This window comes from Lethenteron reissneri, chromosome 2, assembly GCF_015708825.2.
Source record: "Lethenteron reissneri isolate LAM-NWPU_2019-01 chromosome 2, ASM1570882v1, whole genome shotgun sequence".
In the NCBI taxonomy this organism is placed as follows: Eukaryota; Metazoa; Chordata; class Hyperoartia; order Petromyzontiformes; family Petromyzontidae; genus Lethenteron; species Lethenteron reissneri.
Window position 1 is genome coordinate 547,538 of NC_083780.1, and position 21,456 is coordinate 568,993.

Below are 21,456 nucleotides of genomic sequence, written 5' to 3' on the forward strand. Positions count from 1 at the left end.
AGATCGTCTCTCGGTGTCACCGCGCGGCATGGGACCAGCGCTGGTGGGGAGCAGTGGCGCCGCGTTTAGCGTTCTGAGTAAAACGAGGTTTTCGGAATTGCGTTGAATCTGGTTGTCATAAATGGTCACTGACACGATATGACTCGCAGCCATTGAACTTTCTCCTGTGCTGGGCACTCCAGGAACTTTACATCGATGACAATTGTGAATACAGTAATCCCTCGGTTAACACGAGTAATCCTTTCCATGAAAACTGCTGCTAACCGATATAACTGTTAATCGAATATAGGAATTACATGAGTCTGCAAGAGAGCTGTTGCCACGACTAAAACAGAAAACATAATGTAAAAACAAAGCCAATCGAGGTCTAAACTCTCATAAATGGGCGTCGCTGATTGGCTGAGGGCATGGTTCAGTCCACTTACGAGCGCTCGGATTGGCCGAAATTGGCACCCGCGTGCATAACCTAAACATACCATTAATCAAAAATGTAACGTTAGTTGAAACCATGGGAGTTCCGATGTGAGGCGAAACGTTAACTGGAAATCTGTTAACCGATGTCACCGTTAACCTAGGAACTACTATATTAAGCAGGGTGTGACTACCACACCGCCATTTTCATCAGTGACGTAACTCGTGACGACATAACCAGGCCAGCTGTCGGGCAGGTCACGTACATGACTCCTACATCTACAAACGAGATTAATGGGACAAATACATCCAACGCAAAGCATTACTATAAGGTAGCCAATGCCAGCCAAGGACACGCAAAGTTACCCACAGCGGACCGGAGCATTCTTGGCAGTGGGTTCATCGTGTCCCCTCCCTACGGGTGACTGAGGGGAAGGAGCGCGGGGGGATGCAGAGCGTGTCGGTCACAAACTCTGACCACCGACACAGGTGACTTTTCTCCTCAGCGGTTGGGCGCCATCACCTCCATACTAGTTATCAGCTTTTTCATCCATGTTTTGACGGTGTCCCTGTGCAAAACTGAATGCCTCGCGAAAGTTACATATCTCTCAAAGCTTGATTTGCCCGAGGAGGAACATTCTCCATCCTCCTTCAGTGGCAAAGGCTAATCCCCCGAGTTATCCTCCTCCACCCTGGGGCTCTTTCCCTTCCCGGTATTTTCTCCTGCCCCATCCCGAGGGGTCAGACGCAGGCAGTGCCTTCTCGGGGACCTCCCGAGGAGGCCCCCTCCAACGTGAGACAACAGGCTTCTGGCCATGTCAAAACCGGACCGTCTATGTGCAGCTTCCCTGGGCCACCCCGTGGTCAGATTCACCCAGGCTCTGTAGCTCAGAGACCTCCTCACTGTCAAGGTCTCCTTTGAAGACACATGACTAACCCACTGCTTCCTCGTCCGAGCTACTCGGCACTGGCTTGCATGCCCTCCTGCACGGCAAAGCTTCCCTATTAACCGTTGCTCTTCTAATGGTCCTGGGTCCAAGGGCACTTCTCGCTGTGCCAACTGCCTCCGGGGCCATCACTGGGTGAGGCAGGCATTGACGGCACGATGGTTCCGACCATTTTTGTTTCCCCCAGTTCACTTGGGGAGGCGATTCCTCATGGCGCCGACACAAAGTGGTGTCTGGACGCTGCCGGTTTTAGCGATCGGCTACCCCACGGCCCCACCGGGAAGTTTACGGGCCTTTGGCCTCGATTCACCCGGGTCTCTCCGCTTCCCGGGGTGCTGTGTTTTGTGCGAGGGTGCTGTGCCGGTCCCTGGGCTGCTCCTTTTGAGCATCACCACCGCATCCTTCGGAACGCAGGGGGACCTGCCTTGCGTTGCTGTAGCCATTATCGCTCACGGCTTTCACTTGGCGCCAAAATTCCGAAATCTCCACGCTCTCTCCTCCCTCTCACGAGGAGGAAAGGCGCCAGAGTGTGCACTCCTCATCCATTGTGCGCAAGTGCTCGAGGCGCAAGTGCTCGAGGCACAAGCGTGGAGAGGTGCTGGTCACTGCCCTTTAATCACTCGTAGCCAAGTTATTGCTGTGAGGCACGGAAAGCATATCTGCAGATACAGTTAGCCCTCTCATGGCTGCCGTGTCGCAAGAACACAGCTCGAACCCCAGCTGCTAAAACTAATCTCAGAATGAGCCTGCCTTCCACACCATCTTCAGGATCGTGCTTCTAGCCTCCCCCACAGATATTGGCGCTCCTGATAGTGATGAAATAGTGGCAGCGTGGCCATGTGGGGGTAGCAGGGTTCCCACAAAGCACAGAGGGATTAATATTAAACATGTTCAGTGATTTTAAAAGTTTCTGGAGAACCCGGCGCAGGATGTAGGTCAATGGTTGCTAATTGGAGAGTATCAGTGGCCACCGTATGATCACAATAACCGATGCTGTGATCAAACTATTGGCTTTTATTTAAAGTGCAACACCGCAACATAATCCCAGTCTAACCCAAGATCCCGTGAAACCCGTCCGAACCACAGGTTTACACCTCGTATTAAACCCTGCCCACAGCAAGCCCTCACCTCAATCAGGACCTCATTGAACAGTCTTAAACCTGGTTTTCAGTTCATCTGGCCTCAAACATTCGTCAGCTTCATCTTGAAACCCAGCCTCGTCCAATAAATACGATTTAAACGCAGTCTTAACCCCGGTCTAACATCAACATAGTTTTAAACCTGCTCTAACATGAACAAACAAGCCCTTTCATACGATTTCAATTGAACAGTCTTAAACCTGGTCTAAATTCAACAAACGTGGTCTTAAACCAAGTCTAAATTCAACAGTCTTAAACCACATCCAGTACACCCTCTTGTCATGGTTGTGGATACTACTGGTCACATGCGTGGCCTGCTCGAGTCTAGAAGTGACCTGGAGGACATCAAGGGAGATCCCAAGTGCCGAGTACTGATGTCACTGGCGAGCTCCAGTTGAGTCGAATCCGGCTTGAGTGACGGAGGGAGACGCAGGATGATCACTCACAGCTCTCTTCTCTCGTAGCTCACTGCTCAGCAGCTGCCTCAAACACAGGAAATCTCTGGAAGAACCAGGACAGGTGGCAACCCTCGACCTTGGCCCGATTACCAATCACTGCACACACAGAAAACAAGTGCGGCTCTGCACTCAATTTAGCTGAATTCCAGCTCTGTTTTACACGTAGGGTTTCGCGACTAATATCATCTATAATATAGGTTATCTGGGTTAGATCCCGTAAATATAAACCTTTACGGTTTGACTGCCACACAACGGACACTGCCTCTCTGTGGCAGAGCGGGCAGCAAGGTCAAGTCAGGTTGATTTTGTTTGACCCGGGCGAGATCTCAAGGAGACAGGGGGGTTAGAGTTCTCTCTTGCAAGAGCCACCTGGGTCACCAAAACGGTGTTGCCCTCTACTGTGTGTGGACCAGAGTGCCACATGAAGAAAAGGCTCTCGGATGTAGCTCCGTTGTATCTTCTTCCACAGGGCCACTCTCTATTTGTGAGGGGGGTCTACTCCCCTGCAGCTCTGCGAGATTTCCAAAGAGAATCCTTTGTTTTAGCGATGATGCGAAGCCAAGAGTAGCACAATCAGGATTACAATGGGGTGTGTGCGAGTCTCGTACTCAAACTCTCGCAGCTGCCGGGACTGCATTCTCCTGTGGAGTGGCACTTCAATAAAGAGGCAGGTACGATGATCTATCGTGCCTTCTGGCAGTGCCGCTTGCCGCTGGTGGCTTGCCGCAGTGGGCCTTTGCAGCCGTGCTCAGCACGAGGAGAGGCACAGAGTGATCGAGCCCCCCGTCATCTGGGGGCCGTGAGATGCGGGGCCTTGGGAGGGCCAGAGGGTGCAGGCACCCCCCGTGGTGCACCGCTCCGTGACGGGGAGATGCAGAAACAAAATGAAGCAAGGGCGGAGGTCACAGGGCATCCATGACGGAAGTCTGACGGTCGCTCGCCTGCAGTCCTGACATGTACAGAGACACGCACACACACACACAAAGACAAATATCCCCGTTTAGTCTGAACAGATTTTTGGAGCAAGTGCTGTTAGAGAGCACCTATGAAGGCTGGCACGGCACACGCAGGGGTGGGTGGCCAGCACCATGCCCGGCCGCCTTTGTCTCCTCAGTGGCGATGTTTACACATCGCACCAGGTACTCATTTGAGGCTGAGACGACCTAGGGAAGGCCCAGGACCGGTTCAGATAATCGTCACTGGTGTCGGCTGCGAACGTGATTCGACTCGGGCCGCCGGGTTTATAATGCAGCGTGCTAACCACTGCACCACTGCTCCCACACACACCGTACCAGTGTCACTGGAAACGGTGCTGACGATGTTGTGTCGCCATCTACCTGTGATGTTGCCGTGGCTACGGGCCACGTCGCCGTGGATCTGGAGCCGCGACAGGTCCAGCTCCACGTCGCTAAGGAGCCGCTCCGACATGCGACCTGCGACATCACTTCCTGTCACACAGCACCACTTTCTGTCATGCGACGCCACATTCTCATTATTACTGCTACGACGCTATTATTAGAAAATATTTCAGGAGGATCCTGCCAAGTTTTCGAAGTAGGTGGCAATGTTGTGCATTATTTTTGGTTCATCATTGGGGATGTGATTTAGCAATATAATTGCACTCACTAACTAAACTATTTTTTATTTTACTAGGTAAGGCAGCCAAATACTCTAAACGCATCTTTCTAAATGTGGACGGAAAAACCAGAGGACACAAAGAAAAACCTACATGGGGAGAAAACATGCAAATTCCAAATATACAGGCGTCAGGGTCGGGATCGAACCCGCGACCTCTTGTATATCAGGAGAGGTAGTTAAAATCTCGCCACTGCGGCGCAGAACGAGGAGAGAACATACAAACTCGACATGCACTCTCACATACACACGAATATACACAGGTCCTCCATACAACAATTAAAACTGTTGGGACAAGTGCTGTTAGCAAGCACTTATGAAGGCTGGCACAGCACACCAGGAAGTATGTGGCCAGCACCACGCCTGACTGCCTTTGTCTCCCCAGTGGCACACCACACGAGGTACTCATTTGAGGCTCAGTCAACCCAGGGGAGGCCCAGGACCAGATCAGATAATCTTAGTGGCCGTGAGAGTGAATAGAACTCGTGTCACCGGGTTGGTAGCGCTGCACGCTAACCAATGCGCAACTGTTCCCCGCACAGGTAAACGCACATGGATAGACACACAATCACATGCAGACTCACTCTGTACAACAGGGGGGAGAACAAACTCCACGCAGAGAGGAAGCACCCTAGTCAGGAATTCAACCGAGGCACCGTTTGCTGTGCCGCCACCCTACCGCTTCCTGACATAAGATGTTACTTTTCCTGTCATGTGACGTGTCACCGCAGCTCACCGTGGCAATCGGGGCTGGCCTGGGGAACTCTTGGTAACTCCGGCAGGAGCGTCGAGGAGGCGGTGGGGGGTGCCTCATCCAGCAGCAATAGTGCTGACAGCTCCTCCTCCAGCTCCAAGTCGTCTACGGGGAGGGGCACGGGGGGATGGGCACAGGGGGGTGCATGGGGGGGGCATGGTGTGGGGGACAGCACAGGGCCACAGAGGGACACGGGGAGACAGGGAGATGTGGGAATACAAGGAGACAAACAGGAAGAGTAGGTGTTTGTGTGTGTAAAAGTATAGGTGTGCGTGTATGTGTGTATATGTGTGGGTGCACTTCTATGGAGGAAGTGGCTCATGAAGGAGGCTACTGGGCAGTTGGAGGCAGTCGCCCTCCAACAACATCAGAGAGCAGAGGAGCGACACTCCAGCAAAAACAGAGGGGCCCCAGCTGGTGCATCGGCCAGTCATCTCAGTCAGTCAAACCATTGGACCTGGATCTGTCCCGTGACCTCCTGTTAGTGAGCCTTCGACACCTCACCTCACGTGGCCTCAAAGTGCATCTGGCCTGGCAAAGGCGCCATGGTGACGTCACCATCACTTAGTGGCAAATGGCGGCTGTTGTTGTTGTGCATTTCTGTGTGGGTGTCTTTGTGTACATCTAGGATTCTAGGTGTGTAATCGTGTAGGTGTGTGTGCGGTACCAGCCTTCATAGGTGCTCGCTAACAACACTCGCCCCAACAGTTAGTTAAGGCTATACGGGGGTGTCTTTGTCTTTGCTGTGTGCAAACATGTCTGTGTGTGTGCGTGTTACCTGTTCCGGATATGTCTTGAGAAATCGCATGACTCACATCTTCCTGCTCCTCTTTGAGCTGCACACACAGACGTGCACGTACAATGACAAAGATCCCCCATATAGGCTGATGAGACTGTTGGGGCAAGTGTTGTTGGCGAGCACCTATGAAGACCGAAACAGCACACGAGGGGGTGGGTTGCCAGCACCACGCCCGGCCGCCTTTGTGTCCTCAGTGGCGATGTTTACACATCACACCAGGTACTCATTTGAGGCTGAGTCGACCTACGAGAGCCCAGGACCGGTTCAGATAATAGTCACTGGTGTTGGCTGCGAGCGGGAATCAAATTCGGTATGCCAGGTTCGTAGTGCAGCGCGCTAACCACTACATGACCGCTCCCCACTCATACAGACGTACACGTACAACAACCGTCATTCGCCACTAAGTGGCGGTGACGTCACCACGACGCTTGTGCCAGGCTATGTGCGCGTTGAGGCAGGAGGTCAGGAGGCAGACCCAGGTGCCACGGGTCGACTGACTGAGATGACTGGCTGATGCATCACCTGTGCCCCCTACTGTTCAACTTGCTGTGCTTTAGCCACCCGGCGCTCCGCTCGTTGGTGTCAGCATCGCTCCTCCGCCCTCTGTTGTTGTTGGAGGGCAACTGCCTCCAACAGCCAAGCAGCGTCCTTCACGAGCCTCCTCCACAGAGGCCGATCTTGACACCGCTGGTACCAGTCATCGGGCCCTTGCCGAGCTTACATTTACACTTACAAGCGGATTTCCGGGTCCTAGCCGAGCTCCGCCCTCACCAAGCTTCTGTGCACAAACACCACCGTCCCTCAGCATTTCGCTTGGGAGATCATCTCTGCCCGAAGCCTTTCCTGGTCTCAGACTCTGGATCACCTTTAGTACTTACTCAACAGATGGCACCTCAGCCAGCCACTCACAGGGGGTGACTTCTTCCAATATTTGAGGCACCACAGTCTCAGCAGGGTCATCCCCACTTTGTCCCACGATGTTTTCCATGACAAGGCATTTCCCCTCCCCCAGGACCTCACAGAAATTCTCAGGAAATCTGCAAACCTGTTCCTGGGGGTCGGAGATTGGATCACCATTCTTTCCCCTAATGATGGTAATAGGTGTGGCGCTGCAGGTTACTTTTTTAATGGAGTTAAAGAGCGATTTGTGATCGCGGGCCATTGAGGCAAACTCCATCTCCTCAGCAACCCGCGACCACCAACCGTACTTGCATCGCCTCACGGCTCTTCGAACCTCTGAGCGAAGGCTGCGGTAAGCCTCCTCATTCTCTGACGTGGGATGCTGTAGACAATGAGAGTGGGCCTGTTGCTTTTTCTCAGCCAGCCTGAACACCTCCTCTGTCAGCCAGGGTCTCTGGGGAGGTCTGGACCATGTATACAAAGCAGCCATTGCAGCTGCATGAGCCACAGTCCTAAACCTTGCCCATTTCCCCTCGACATCAGGAGTGGGGGACGATACCAACCCCAGCCACAAGTGATGATTAAATTCTCACTTCCAATTTTCATCAGCTAGCCGAGACCATGCCACTATGGGTTTGAATGGGGTCCTGGGTGTACACCCACCACCGGAGTGGAAGAAGGTCAGGTGCATCTTATAGATGACAAGTCAATGGTCAGTGAGCAGATCAACTCCACGGTAGGTGCTGGTGCCAAGGACATGGGTCCACATCCGCTGTTCCGTCACTACGTAGTCCAGCAGATGTTCTTGCTTGGACTCGGTATGCATCCATGATGTTGTGTGGATGCGCCGATGCCGGAACAGCGTGTTGGCAATTACAAGCCCATGGGCTGATCTGGCCCATGTCTTCCAATCACTCCAGACCAGGTGTTAGCATCATGACCAACTTGGGCATAAAGTCACCCAACAAGATGGCTCTATCCCGAGGGGCCACTTTAGCCAGCACCTGTGACAGGTCATAGAAGGCATCTGACTCATTGGCCTTGCCTGCATCTCTCCACGGATGTTCGTCTTCGGTGGAGGCATAAGTAACCACGACCACAACTCCTCATCTCTGGTTGATGGGAAGGCGAGCCCAAAGTAGCCTGGGGCTTACAGCTTCCCACACCTCACCGCCAAGCTCCCACGCCCCCTTCATTCTTTTGTTCAGAAGAAGAGCCACTCCCTGTTGCTTGGCAGTCTCCTTCCCCCGAGGACAGGACTGTCCACCCCTCAGTGAGCATTCGAACATTCCACGTGGCCATCCGTAGTGGCTTTTTGTTGTTTCTGGAGGAGCCCCGATGGTGAGCACAGTCTCCTGGCTCCGCCAAATGAGGTTTGGCCAGGAGAAGTCATAGACACCTGTCCCCCCGGAGCCTCCGGCACAAGCTTAATACATTTTTTAACTCGTAGTTTAGTGATAGTTAATTGAAGGTGGAGGGGTTACCAGCCCCTCGCACCCGTCCAAAGCCCCCATTTGGTCGCTGTGGTGGTTACAAACGCCATGAAGGAAAGGGCCAATCTAAATTGGCCCTCCCCCCATGGCACTCCCCACCACAGCGTTGCCGTCCGGCACCACGAGGAGGTAGGGGGCTGTTTATGCCGGACACGTGCACTTACACACACATGTACAACAACAACAACCGCCATTCGCCACTAAGTGGCGGTGACGTCACCACGATGCTTGTGCCAGGCCAAGTGCACCTTGAGGCCACGTGAAGTGTCGAACGCCCGCTGGCAGGAGGTCACGGGGCAGACCCAGCAGGTGCCACGGGTCGACTGACCGAGATGACCGAGATGACTGGCTGATGCACCACCTGTGCCCCCAACTGTACCAAGTTGCTGTGCTTTAGCCACCCGGCGCTCCGCTCGTTGTTGTGAGCGTCGCTCCTCCGCCCTCCGTTGTTGTTGGAGGGCGACTGCCTCCAACTGCCCAGTAGCGTCCTTCACGAGCCTCCTCCACTGAGGCCGATCTTGACACCGCTGGTACCAGTCATCGGCAAGTCCACTCAGCTCCACGTCCTCCTGTACCACATCACTCCATCTCTTCTCTAGCCCGTGCCGCGCCCGTCTAGCCCCCTCGATCTGGCCGAACAAAAGCTGTTTAGGCATGCGGTGGCTGGGCATGCGGGCTACATGACCTAGCCAACGCAGCCTTGCCTGCCGGAGGAGCTCACTGATGGGACTTTGCCCAGATCTTTCAAGGATTTGTGAGCTCCTCACACAATCCAGCCTGGTTAAACCCAGGATGGATCGTAGGCAGGCCAGCCTAAATGTTTCCAACCGGCGAAGATGCTCCACTAGGGGGGTCCACGTTTCGCAAGCGTAGAGAAGGGAGGGAATGACCGTGGCCGAGAAGACCTGAAGCTTCGTGCGGAGCGACAGACCAGGTAGCTTCCACACAGCGTTACGCAACCGATGAAAAGATATTGCCGCTCGACTGATTCGGAGTGAGACCTCTGCTGATAAACTGGAGCCGGTCATAAGCACACTGCCCAGGTATGGGAAACTCTCCACTCTCTCCACAACTGCCCCATCACCAATTGGGAGTTGTGGGGGTGGAGTGTCCGATGGTACAAAATACCCAGGCAGGTGCTTAGTTTGGTGGGGCTGATGGTAAGGCCCCACCTCTTAGTGGCACGCTCCAGTCTCAGCAGCAGCGTCTCCAACTCCTCTTCTGAATGAGCAGCTATTACCAAATCATCGGCATACATAACGTGGTTGACCAATAGGGAGCCATCCCTTGATCGCACCCGGGCATCGATCAGCCTCCCATTATATCTGTACCAAATGGAAATTCCCCCGGTACAGCTATTGAAGGCTTCACGAACTACGCGGTCAAAATAGATGTTAAATAATGTGGGAGCCAGAGGACATCCCTGTCGCACCCGAAGGTGTACAGGGAAAGGCTCCGACTCCCGGCCACGTAGTTTTACCCGGGCCCGCTCACCATCATGAAGGTCCTTAATGATCGTGAGCAGAGGGTCAGGGACTCCGAAAGCACGAATAACAACCCAGAGCCCAGTCCTACTGATGGTATCATAGGCCTTGACCAGGTCAATAAAGCAGAGATGTAGGTCTTGTTGGAATTCCCTACACCTCTGCTGTAGCAGACGGACAGAAAATATGGCATCTGTGCAGGACCGCCCTTTCCTGAAACCGCTTTGGGGCTCCGCAAGCCTCTCCTCAGCGTGCCTAGCAAGGCGATGTTGAATAATCCTTGCCAGGACCTTACCCGGCAAACTGAGGAGTGAGATGCCCCTGTAGTTGTTACAGTCGGTGCGGTCCCCCTTTTTAAAGAGGGGGACCACCAGGGCATCCTTCCAGTCCTGCGGAACCCGTCCAGTGGTCCAGACTGTTGTTATGATGTCATATAGGGCAGTCTGTGCACAAACGCCACCCTCCCTCAGCATTTCGCTTGGGAGATCATCTCTGCCCGGTGCCTTCCCTGGTCTCAGACTCCGGATCGCCCTCAGTACTTCCTCAACAGCTGGCACCTCAGCCAGCCACTCACAGGGGGTGACCTCTTCCAATATTTGAGGCACCGCAGCCTCAGCAGGGTTATCACCACTTTGTGCCATGATGTTTTCCTGGCTGAGAGAATTTCCCTCCCCCAGGACCTCACAGAAATGCTCAGCAAATCTGCAAACCTGTTCCTGGGGGTCGGAGATTGGATCACCGTTTTTTCCTCTAATGATGGTAATAGGTGTGGCGCTGCAGGTTATTTTTTTGATGGAGTTAAATAGTGATGTGTGATCACGGGCCACTGAGGCAGACTCCATCTCCTCAGCAACCCGCGACCACCACCCATCCTTACAGCGCCTTACGGCTCTCCGAACTTCCGAGCGAAGGCTGCGGTAAACCTTCTCATTCTCTGACGTGGGATGCTGTAGGCGATGAGAGTGGGCCTGTCGCTTTTTCTCAATTAACCTGAACACCTCCTCTGTCAGCCAGGGTTTCTGGGGAGGTCTGGACCGCGTACCCAAAGCAGCCATTGCAGCTGCACGAGTCACAGTCTTAAACCTCGCCCATTTACCCTCGACATCAGGTGGAGTGGGGGACGATGCCAACCCCAGCTGCAAGCGATGATGAAATTCTCGCTTGCAACTTTCATCAGCTGAGACCAGGCCACTTTTGGTTGGAATGGGATCCTGGGTGTACACCCACCACCGGAGTGGAAGAAAGGCAGGCGCATCTTACAGATGACTAGTCGATGGTCAGAGGGCAGATCAGCTCCACGGTAGGTCCTGGTGTCAAGGACATGGGCTCGCATCCGCTGGTCCGTCACTATGTAGTCCAGCAGATGTTCTTGCTTGGACCCGGCATGTATCCATGATGTTGTGTGGATGCTCCGATGCCGAAAGAGCGTGTTGGTAATTACAAGCCCATGGGCTGCACAAAAATCTAGCAGCCTCCTACCGTTATTATTGAGCTGATCTGGCCCATGCCTTCCAATCACTCCAGACCAGGTGCCAGCATCATGACCAACTCGGGCATTGAAGTCACCCAACAAGATGACTCTGTCCCGAGTGGCCACTTTAGCCAGCACCTGTGACAGGAGGTCATAGAAAGCGTCTGACTCATCGGCTTTGCCTGCATCCCTCCACGGATGTTCGTCTTCGGTGGGGGCATAAGTAGCCACGACCACCACTCCTCGCCTCTGGTTGATGGGAAGGCGAGCCCAAAGTATCCTGGGGCTTACAGCTTCCCACACCTCACTGCCACGCTCCCACGCCCCCTTCATTCTTTTGTTCAGAAGAAGAGCCACACCCTGTTGTTTGGCAGTCTCCTGCCCCGAGTAGAGGACTGTCCACCCCTCATGGTGGCAGGAGCCAGAACCGGTCCACCGGACCTCCTGAACATGTACACACACATGTTTACACACACACGTACGCACACACACGTACGCACACACACGTACGCACACACACGTACGCACACACACAAGATAATCACGCTCGTGAGTTGTTTGTTATGGAACCGCCCTCCTGCAATGAGCGACTTGCATCCCATCAACACACTTGTACCCCAAGTGTCAGCTGGCCCTGTGTGGCACAAGGTGACTCAGCACCTGGCATTATGCTGCTAGGAAGGCGCGATGCTCGCGACCGCATGTGATCCCAATTGCGCGATTTGTGCAGTAACTTTTCGAATTTAGAACATTTTGACCGTGACTCCAGCACACAACAGCATACTCTTGTGAATGACGTCAGGGGATCTTTAACGTTCACTGTGAAGCAGGCGGCGCATGGTATTTGTACAGTTTATACACCCACCAGTGTGTTAATCAGGGTGGTCTGAGTGAGAGCACTAAAGTGTACGGATATGTTTTGTGTTAAATTTTTTCTCTAACCCCTGCCTCTCTCCGCCCCCGCCCCCGCCCCCCCCCTCTGTCTATTTAAAGGCCTCGCCACAGAGACGATTTCCCTCTCTGTGCCTGTGTTACTCTCTCTCTATGTATCTTGGTGATATCTGTCTGCTTATATGTCTGTCTATAGTTTTCTGGTTAGATTTTTGTTGCTATTTCAATTATACCTGATGATGATTGCTTGTGTTGCAATCGAAACGTCGTATGCTATTATTTAATTTATTATTTTATCTTTATACGTGACTTTACCAAAAGAACCAAAGAGTATGTTTCGTGTGTTTGTGAGTGTGTGAGAGAGTGAGTATATGCGTGTGTGTGTGGGGGGAGTGGTAGTATGTATGTTGAACTTCGTTCCCACTGTACATAGCTAACTGTGCTAATCTCTTTACCTCGCTCAGTGTACTGGCAGTCTTTCATGTAGACTGTATTCTGCTTTTTAAGCTGCTGATCGTATTGCCAGCTTATTATGTCGACTGTAGCAATGCTTATGTCATTGAGTCAGCGCACTGCCAGTCTATAATCTAGACTGTAGCCTGCTTATTAACTTAAGTGTGCGTACTACTGCTCTATAATGTACAAAAAAATTCATGCAAGTCACATTGACACATTTATCAGTGCTGCGCTACCTGACCCCCATCAAGACACTGCCCTTTTTTATGTCGTCTGCAACCAAATGGTCCATGGCCCATATGGGCAGTTCAATACAAATTCGCCATGTATGCAAGACCGCAGGTGTACCAAGAAGTATCCACAAAACTTCTTGAAAGACACTCAGTCGGCCCATGATGGCTATCCACTATATCGTCACAGAAATACTGAGCATGGTGGATTTGAAACAGCGCTCAGACCTGCCGCTAACTCTCAAATTATGGTTGACAACCGGTGGATCGTTCCCTACTGCCCTCTTCTGTGCAAGATCTTCGAGGCCCACTTTAATGTGCAATTCTGCAATTCCGTGAAAGCCATCAAATATGTTTGCCAATACATCAACAAAGGTTCTGATATAGCTGTCTTTGCCTTACAAAACAATGCGGCAAAGTGTGGATGAGGTTCAACATGTTGCCCAAGGAAGATACATCAGCAGCAATGAGGCCATTTGGAGAATTCTTCGCTTCCCCATCCATGAGCGTTCCCCCACACTCATCCTTTTGGCAGTTCACCTTGAAAATGGTCAACGCATCTACTTCACCGAAGGAAATGCCCACCAACAGGCGCTGGCTCAACAAGATATCACCCTGATGGCGTTCTTTGTGTTGTGCCAAAGTGACCCATTTGCTGCCAACCTGCTCAACCATGAAGTTCCCTCCTACTATACATCGAGTGCTAAAAAAAATGGAAGCAACATGCTTCTTACGGTGAATCTGATGCCTTACGAAGAGTCTACACAGTTCATCCCAACAATCAGGAGTGCTACTTTCTCCGAATGCTTCTCCATGTTGTCAAATGGCCCAAGTCTTTCCAAGACCTCAAAACAGTGGAAGGAGTTGTCTATCAAACATACAGGGAAGCTTGCAATCTTCGTGGAATTCTTGAGGATGATCAGCATCTTGATAAAGCTATGACAGAAGCTTCTGTTAGTCAGTCCCCTTCCCAACTGAGATTGCTCTTCTGCATACATCTTCAAGTTTGCAGCCCATCTAACCCCATGGGACTCTGGCAAAAATACAAAGAGGGCATGAGTGAGAACATCCTCCACAGAGCTTAACGAGAAAATGCAAACCTCCACGTCAACTTTTCTGATGTCATCTTCAAACAGGCCCTCTCACCCTCCTTGAGGAGAAACTGCACTCCATTGGTGGAAAAGACCTCGCACATCTATGGGACTACCAACACCCTACAGGGACAACATGCATCCCCTTGCTCAAGAGATCCTACGTGAAATATCCTATGATGGTTTAGAGCTTCTTAAATGTATTGAGAAAAATGAACCAAAGCTGATGGATGCACAAAGAGAAGCCTACACGAAAATCTTGGAAGACATTGAGAGAAAATGCAAACCTCCACGTACTGGGAAGTCCTTTGTTCTCAACCTGCTCCTCGCTAAGGTTCGCCAGAGGGAGAAAATTGCTCTAGCTGTGGCATCATCGGGGATTGCTGCGTAAGTCGATGTGTGTGTGTGTGAGTCGATGTGTGTGTGGATCAATGTCTGTGTGTGCAAGTCGATGTGTGTGTCTCTTTCGCTAGGGCAACTCCGGGTACTTCCCGCTAGTCTTATATATAAATGTCATTTTTCGTCTGTCTGTCTGTCTGTGTGTTCGCACGCTTGCGAAGGATTTGGCTCTCAAACGGTGGGGTTTACATTTTAAATAAACAAGTAAACCCGTAAAAACAAAGTTTTCACTCTAAATCCTTTATATGCGTGGCGGCTAGAGTTATCTCGTCCTCTGGCTTGAGATGGCTGCAATCTATGGGTCAGATGATTGTCTGCCAGTATTAAGCAATTGGTAATTAAATATTTAATTTGTTTTCCCTAAATAGTGTAAAATTTTGGAAAAAAAATTTCACGAAAATTAATTGTCACACACAACGAGTCTGTGTGGAAAATGTCAGCTCGATTGGATCACGGGAAGTGGGTTAAAAAACGAGCGAAAGATTTGCACGGTCCTTAGCAAGCAAGCGAACTTAATATAAAGGATTTAAAAATATATTCGCCTGTGGAGGACGCGGGGATCGATCCCGCGACCTTTGGCATGGGAAGCGAGGGCGCTACCAACTGCGCTACTCCACCACGGCCTGTGGAGGGGTTACGCTCTGGGCTCTTACACTCTGACGTTCAGCCAAAGCCATGAATGCGTTCTATTTGAATATATGTAAAATATTTTTTTTTGCCTAAAAAGTGCAAAATTTTGGGAATTTTTTTTCACGAACAATAATTGTCTGGCACAACGAGTCTGTGTGGAAAATGTCAGCTCGATTGGATCACGGGAAGTGGGTTAAAAAACGACCGAAAGATTTGCACGGTCCTAAGCAAGCAAGCACGCGAACTTAATATAAAGGATTTAAAAATAGCTAGGTACCATGTCGTAAGCCCCGCGGTGAGCAAGCGCTATTCCTTTTTCCCAGCCCTCAACTTTGAATTAGTTGAATGAGTGATTTTGTGCGATTTATTGTTATTTATTCATTTATTCTGCGCACTAGACCATACCAACTCACACGCCTTCGGTGGGGGGGACGGCCCCTACCAAGTGACACACGTTCAGTGGGGGTGAGGGGGACATTTTCTTTCGCATAAAAAATGCTAAAAATACACCAAACGCTCCGGTAAATTCTTCCACAGTGTGATGTCCTCTTCTCCCCTCCCCCACCCTGATGCGTGCAGTTATTACTATACGGTCGGTAGATGTTAGCACTTTAGGTCGTACATATTACTGCACAGTGGGCGGGGGGATCATGGCTGGGGGGGGTGAGGGGTAGCAGCCCAGCCCCAGCCTGCCAAGGTGCCACCTCGGCCGGCTGGGCAATCTAGGCGAGGCCGGGAGCTCTGCACGGGACTAGGCCTCACAACGGCTATGTTAAGTACTTTTTTCCTGCTTCTTTTGCTAAACTCACGTTGATAGAAACATTTTATTTAAATAATCACCTTGCAAATATTACGCTAATCATGTGTGTGTGCACACAACTAATATTTCTAAATTTACTTGGTGAATATTAATCAAATTATTATTGTGTCTAAGTCCTTGTGTGAGTCCATGTGTGTGTAAGTCGATGTTTGTATGTGTGTGGGTCGATGTCTGTGTGTAAGTCAATGTGTGTGTGTCTTTTTTGCCTGGGCAACGCCGGGTACTTCCCGCTAGTAAAAAAATATTCTGATTATATCTGTGGGTGAGTAAGTGAGTGAGTGAGCAGGTGATTTGGTGAGTGGGTGAGTGTGCCAGTGATCGAGCAACCGGGTGAGTGAGTGGGCAAAGTGGGTGAGTGGGTGAGTGAATGAGGGAGGGTCCTTGCCTGCTGGATCTCGTCCATTAGGGCGTCCACCGCATCTGTGTCAGGGCCCGACTGTAACACTTTGTGCAGAGCAGCCTTGCCGGCCTGAAAAGCCTGGATCACCTAGAGACACGGGGACACACGGAGAAACAGAAGCAGACACGCGGACGCACGAGGATGCAGGGGGAGACATGGAGATATGCACGGAAACGGGGAGATATTGAGATACACAGGAATGCACGACACACAGGGAGACGCAGGGAGACACGCGGACATGGGGAGGCACGGAGATACATGGGGACGTACAAAGATACGGGTCCATACGGTGAGACATGGGGACACATGGGGGAAAATGGAGACACGGACTTGCATGAATATACAAGTTGTTGTGGTGGTGTGTATACGGTGTATGGCGTGTGTTAGTGTTGCATGTGTGTTTTGTTGCATGTGTAAAGACCCCGACACACATTGTGCCTTACTAGGAGCCTTTATTTGGACACAACCCTATCTCTAGGCCCGGGCTCGTTCGTGATGCTTAAATTTCGTCCTCTCTCCGAACGTCTCCTCCCCTTACGCCGTCCCCCACTTTTATAATTCCTAAACCCCCTCTCTGGAAACTTTGCTCACCCTACGCCCCTCATCTTCCTCCAACGGTTGTCAACTGTCGCCTCTACAGTCAACCTTCGCTTCCCGCCTTTTACATTTGAATCTCCCCTCTAATCTCTTTGAATCTCGTCTCCTGACCAATCATTTTTGAGACCGCCCTGCACCAATCGGAGGCCTTGGTTTATTTCCTGACTCTCTGTTCGCGCATACGCTTGGGTCTGGTAAGTGGTCTGTTGCCTCGGTCATTACACGTGTGTGTGGTGTGTGTGGAGAACAGTAGTATAGCAGTTAGCACGCTGCACTATGAACCCGGTGACCCGAGTTCGATTCCCGCTCATGGCCATAGCCAGTGACGATTATCTGAACCGGTCCTGGACCTCCTTTCTGTTAAAGAGACAAAGGCGGGCGGGCGTGGTGCTGGCCACCCACCCCCTCATGTGCTGTCCCGGCCTTCATAAGTGCTTACTAACAGCACTTGCCCCAACAGTTTGTTAAGGCTATAAGGGGGATCTTTGTGTTGTGTGTGTTGCAAGTGCGTGTGTGGTGTATGTGTGGTGTACATTCAACATCTCAGTCAGTTGACTCATGGCACCTGGGTCTGTCCCGTGACCTCCTGTCAGCAGGTGTTCGACACTTCACGCGGTCTTAACGTGCACATAGCCTTGCACAAGCGCCGTGGTGATGTCACCGCCACTTAGTGGCAGATGGCGGTTGTCGTCGTTGTACATTTAACATCAACCGTATTTGCCCAAGTGCTTGTGCCAGGCTAGGTGCATGTATAGTGTACCATGTACCATGGCGTCGGTGTGTGCCGCGTGCACGCTCTCCAGGAGATGCTCCAGCGACTCCTGCTGCTGCTCCAGGCGATCGAGCTGCTGCTGCACGCGCTTACACGCACGGAGGCAACGCAGTGCCTACACACAGACAAAGATCCTATGAACGCCGGCACGGCACGCAAGGGGCTGGGTAGCCAGCACCACGCTCGGCCGCCTTAGTCACGCGAGTGGCGATGTTTACACGCCGCACCAGGTACTACACGACAACAACAACAACCACCATTCACCACTAAGTGGCGGTGACGTCACCTAAGGCGATTGTGCCAGACTATGTGCACGTTGAGGCCACATGAAGTGTGGAACGCCCGCTGGCAAGAGGTCACGGGGCAAACCCAGGTGCCGCGGGTCGACTGACTGAGGTGACTGGTCGATGCACCACCTGTGCCCACTACCGTGCCAACTTGCTGTGCTTTAGCCACCCCGCGCTCCGCTCGTTGTTGTGAGCGTCGCTCCTCTGCCCTCCGTTGTTGCTGGAGGGCGACTGCCTCCAACTGCCCAGTAGCGTTCTTCACGAGCCTCCTCCACAGAGGCCAATCTTGACACCAATGGTACCAGTCATTGGCATGTCTACAAAGCTCCACGTCCTCCTGTACCACATCATTCCATCTCTTATCAAGCCCGTCCTGCGCCCGTTTAACCCCCTCTATCCGGCCAAACAAAAGCTGTTTAGGCATGCGGTGGCTGGGCATGTGGGCTACATGACCCAGCCAATGTAGCCTTGCCTGCCAGAGGAGATCACCGATGGGACTTTGTCCAGATCTTTCAAGGATTTGTGAGCTCTTCACACAATCCAGCTTGGTTAAACCCAGGATAGATCGTAGTCAGGCTAGCAATTTTCAAACCAGTGCAAATGTTCCTTTAAAAGGGCTCCAAGTATAGAGAAGGGAGGTCATAACTGTGGCCGAGAAACTCCTGGAGCTCCGTATGGTGTGATAGACCAAGTAGCTTCCACACACTGTCATACAGCTGTTGAAAAAATTATGCCGCTCAAATTATTCAGAATGAGACCTCCACTGCCAAACCGGAGTATGTCACCAGCACACTGCTCAGGTACAAACGAATTGCAGCCTCTCCTCTCCTTCAAAGTTAGCCTTCGAACATTCCACACGGCCAATCATTTCCTATCATTTCTGGCTCCGTCAAATGGGGTTCAGCTAGATGTCTGAGGTGCCGTTCTTCCTGGAGCCTCCGGCACAAGGTTACATAGGATTTTTCTTTGTATTTTTTTAAAGGATGCTGAATGAATGAAAGTGAATAAATGACGGAGCGAATGACAGTGAGTGAATGTACCTGGCGCTTGCTTCCCTCCCGCACGTGGGTCCTAGCATCCTCCTTCAGCCTGTGGAGAAACAGCGACTCAACCACAGCCACCACAACAACCACAACAACCACCAAAACAATTACTAAACCACGATAACCTTTGCTCCGTGTGTATGTGTGCACATACAGTGTGTGTGGTGTGTGTGTGTGCGCGTGCCTGGGAGTCGAGCCATTCCCTGTTCACCTTGGGGTGCGACAAGGATGTCCTATGGCTCCTACACTATTTAACGTATTTTTCGACCACGTAGTTCATGAAGCCTTCTATGGATGTACCAGAGGCATTTCTATCTGGTACAGCAGATGCAATGATCGATGCCCAGGTGTGGTCAGGAGATAGCTCACTATTGGGCAACCATGTTATGTATGCCAATGATCTGGTAATTGCTGCTCAATCAGAGGAGTTGTAGACTACTGCTGAACTTGAAGCGTGCTAAACAAAACTAAGCACCAGCCTGGGTATTTTATGTCATCATATTCTCCATCTTCTCAACTCCCCATGCGTGATGGGGCAGTTGTGGAAAGAGTGAAGTTTTCTTACCTAGTTCTGGTTTGGCTGCAGGTCTCCAAATCAGACGATCAGCCTTATCTTTTCATCAGCTGTGTAATACTGTCACACCATACGAAGCTCCGAGTATTTTCGGCCACAGCTATACCCTCCCTTCGCTATGCTTGCAAAAAATGTACCCCTTTAAAAGGGACATCTACACTGGTTTGAAACATTCAGGCTGGCTTGTGTACAATCCATCCTGGGTTTAACCAGACTAGATTGTCTAAGGATCTACAAATCCTTGAAAGATTTCGACAGTCCCGTCAGTGAGCTGCACAAGTCAGGCAAGGTGAAGGACGCTACAAGGCAGTTGGAGGCAGTCGCCTTTCAGCAACAACGGAGGGCAGAGGAGCATCGCTCATGACAATGAGCAGAATGCTGGGCAGATAAAACACAGCAAGTTGGAATAGTAGGGAGCACAGGTGGTGCATTGGCTAGTCATCTCAGTCAATCAACCCATGGCACCTGGGTCTGTCCCGTGACCTTCTGCCAGCGGGCGTTCGACACTTCATGGGGCCTTAAAGTGCACATAGCCTCGAACAAGCATCGTAGCGACTTCACCGCCACTTAGTGATGAATGGCGCTTGTTTTTGTTGTGTGTACGTGTGTGTACGTGTGTGTGCATGTATGCACGTGTGTACGCACGTGTGTACGAGCATACACACGTGTGCACGAGCATACACACGTGTGCAAGCACATTTGTGTATGTACACACGTGTGTGTGGGCAGCGATAGTGTAGCGGTTTGCGTGCTTCGCTACGAACCTGCCGACCTAGGTTCGATTCATCCTCATGGCTAACAACAGTGATGATTATCTGAACCAGTCCTGGGCTTCCCCTAGGTCGACTCAGCCTCAAATGAGTACCTGGTGCGATTTGTAAACATTGCCACTAGGGAGACAAAGGAGGTCAGGCGTGATGTTGGCTGCCCACCCCGACATGTGCTGTGATCTTTGTCTTTGTACTTGTACACGTGTGTGTACTCGGCAAAAACAACCCCCTACCTCCTCGTGGTGCCGGACGGAAACGCTTTGGTGGACAGTGCCATAGGGAGAGGGCCAATTTAGATTGACCATTCCCTTCATGGCGTTTGTAACCACCATAGCGGCCAAATGGGAGCTCTGGACAGGTGCGGGGGACTGGTAACCCCTCCACAGGCATCTATGACGTCTCCTGGCCAAACCCCACATGGCGGAGCCAGGAGATTGAATATTTACCCTCGGGGCTCCTCCAGAAACAACTAAAAACGACTGAGGGTGGCCACGTGGAATGTTCGAACGAGAGGCTGCAACTCCTCTGTCGGGAGCTGGACCGGTACCGCCTGGATCTCTGTGGTATTCAGGAGGTCCGGTGGACCAGCTCTGGCTCCTGTCACCATGAGGGGTGGACAGTCCTCTACTCGGGGCAGGAGACTACAAAAAAACAGGGAGTGGCTCTGCTTCTGAACAAAAGAACGAAGGGGGCGTGGCGGTGTGGGAGCGTGGTGGTGAGGTGTCGGAAGCGGTAAGCCCCAAACTACTTTGGGCTCGCCTTCCCATCAACCGGAGGCGAGGAGTGGTGGTAGTGGTTACTTATGCCCCCACTGAAGACGAACATCCGTGGAGGGATGCAGGCAAGGCCGATGAGTCAGATGGCTTCTATGACCTCCTGTCACAGGTGCTAGCTAAAGTGGCCCCTCGGGATAGAGTCATCCTGTTGGGCGACTTCAATGCCCGAGTTGGTCATGATGCTGGCATCTGGTCTGGAGTGATTGGAAGGCATGGGCCAGATCACCTC

The 21,456-nt window shown here is 51.7% G+C and overlaps 1 protein-coding gene across 3 annotated transcripts in view; it reads right to left on the reverse strand.

Moving 5' to 3' along the window:
* Positions 1 to 2,357: 2,357 nt before the first annotated feature.
* CHMP7 (charged multivesicular body protein 7) overlaps positions 2,358 to 21,456 on the reverse strand; it is a 31,453-nt gene continuing 12,354 nt past the window's right edge. The window contains exons 6-12 of one of the 3 annotated variants that reach the window (XM_061548308.1): positions 19,105 to 19,153; positions 17,773 to 17,892; positions 16,394 to 16,495; positions 6,123 to 6,180; positions 5,327 to 5,449; positions 4,293 to 4,388; positions 2,358 to 3,904 (exon numbers count right to left, since the gene is read on the reverse strand). In XM_061548308.1, coding sequence (XP_061404292.1) covers positions 3,858 to 3,904; positions 4,293 to 4,388; positions 5,327 to 5,449; positions 6,123 to 6,180; positions 16,394 to 16,495; positions 17,773 to 17,892; positions 19,105 to 19,153 — 595 coding nt within the window. In that variant the 3' untranslated portion in view covers positions 2,358 to 3,857. Of the gene's footprint in view, positions 3,905 to 4,292; positions 4,404 to 5,326; positions 5,450 to 6,122; positions 6,181 to 16,393; positions 16,496 to 17,772; positions 17,893 to 19,104; positions 19,154 to 21,456 lie in introns of all 3 variants that reach the window. The other 2 variants (XM_061548290.1, XM_061548299.1) reach the window with 2 other exon arrangements.